This window comes from Sorex fumeus, unplaced genomic scaffold, assembly GCF_029834395.1.
Source record: "Sorex fumeus unplaced genomic scaffold, SorFum_2.1 ptg000041l, whole genome shotgun sequence".
NCBI classification, from domain to species: domain Eukaryota; kingdom Metazoa; phylum Chordata; class Mammalia; order Eulipotyphla; family Soricidae; genus Sorex; species Sorex fumeus.
In genome coordinates, this window is record NW_026606098.1 from 7,246,929 (window position 1) to 7,247,500 (window position 572).

The 572-nt window shown below is 40.2% G+C and overlaps 1 protein-coding gene across 1 annotated transcript in view; it reads right to left on the reverse strand.

Moving 5' to 3' along the window:
* Window positions 1-419: 419 nt before the first annotated feature.
* The window catches only part of LOC130028817 (olfactory receptor 1361-like), a 948-nt gene continuing 795 nt past the window's right edge, over window positions 420-572 (reverse strand). Inside the window, exon 1 of the mRNA XM_056119663.1 lies at window positions 420-572. This exon is cut by the window's right edge and continues 795 nt beyond it. Within this exon, the coding sequence (XP_055975638.1) occupies window positions 420-572 (153 nt within the window).

Here is a 572-nt window from a genome sequence, read left to right on the forward strand (position 1 = left end):
TAAATAGATGTTGTAAGTCTGTTTAGAAAATCACATTATAGATGTTTACTATCGATGAAGCAAACTAGAAGTCAAATTTTCTAAAGGTGCTACGCTGCTAAAGAAAGCATTAAATCTAAAAAATCTTATAACATTGGAATCTTTATATATTTCACCCATTCATTATAGCAGCATATTTGGGGGGGAGGGGGTCAACCGAAGATGAACTTGAATCCGGACCATTGGTTCTCAAGCACCATCTTTATATTGCTGAGGAAACAACTTATTTGTTCAAAGTTCTATGATATTTGAACTTTTGCTTTGTAGGATCATTAATCAAGCAACATAAAGTGGTCCATAACAAAGAGCAGGAAGTAATTTCTATGTGTAGGGAAATCTGGGAAATATGGGTTCTGCATTTGAACACTCAAATGTTCTGGTCATTGAATGAAAGCCAGCTTCCTGCTGACCAGGACTGCCAGGGCGCCCTTCATGTCCTTGTTCCGGAGGCTGTAGATGAAGGGATTCATCATGGGGGTGACCACAGTGTACATCACTGCAGCCACTGTGTCCTTCTGGGCCGTGTGGGCAGA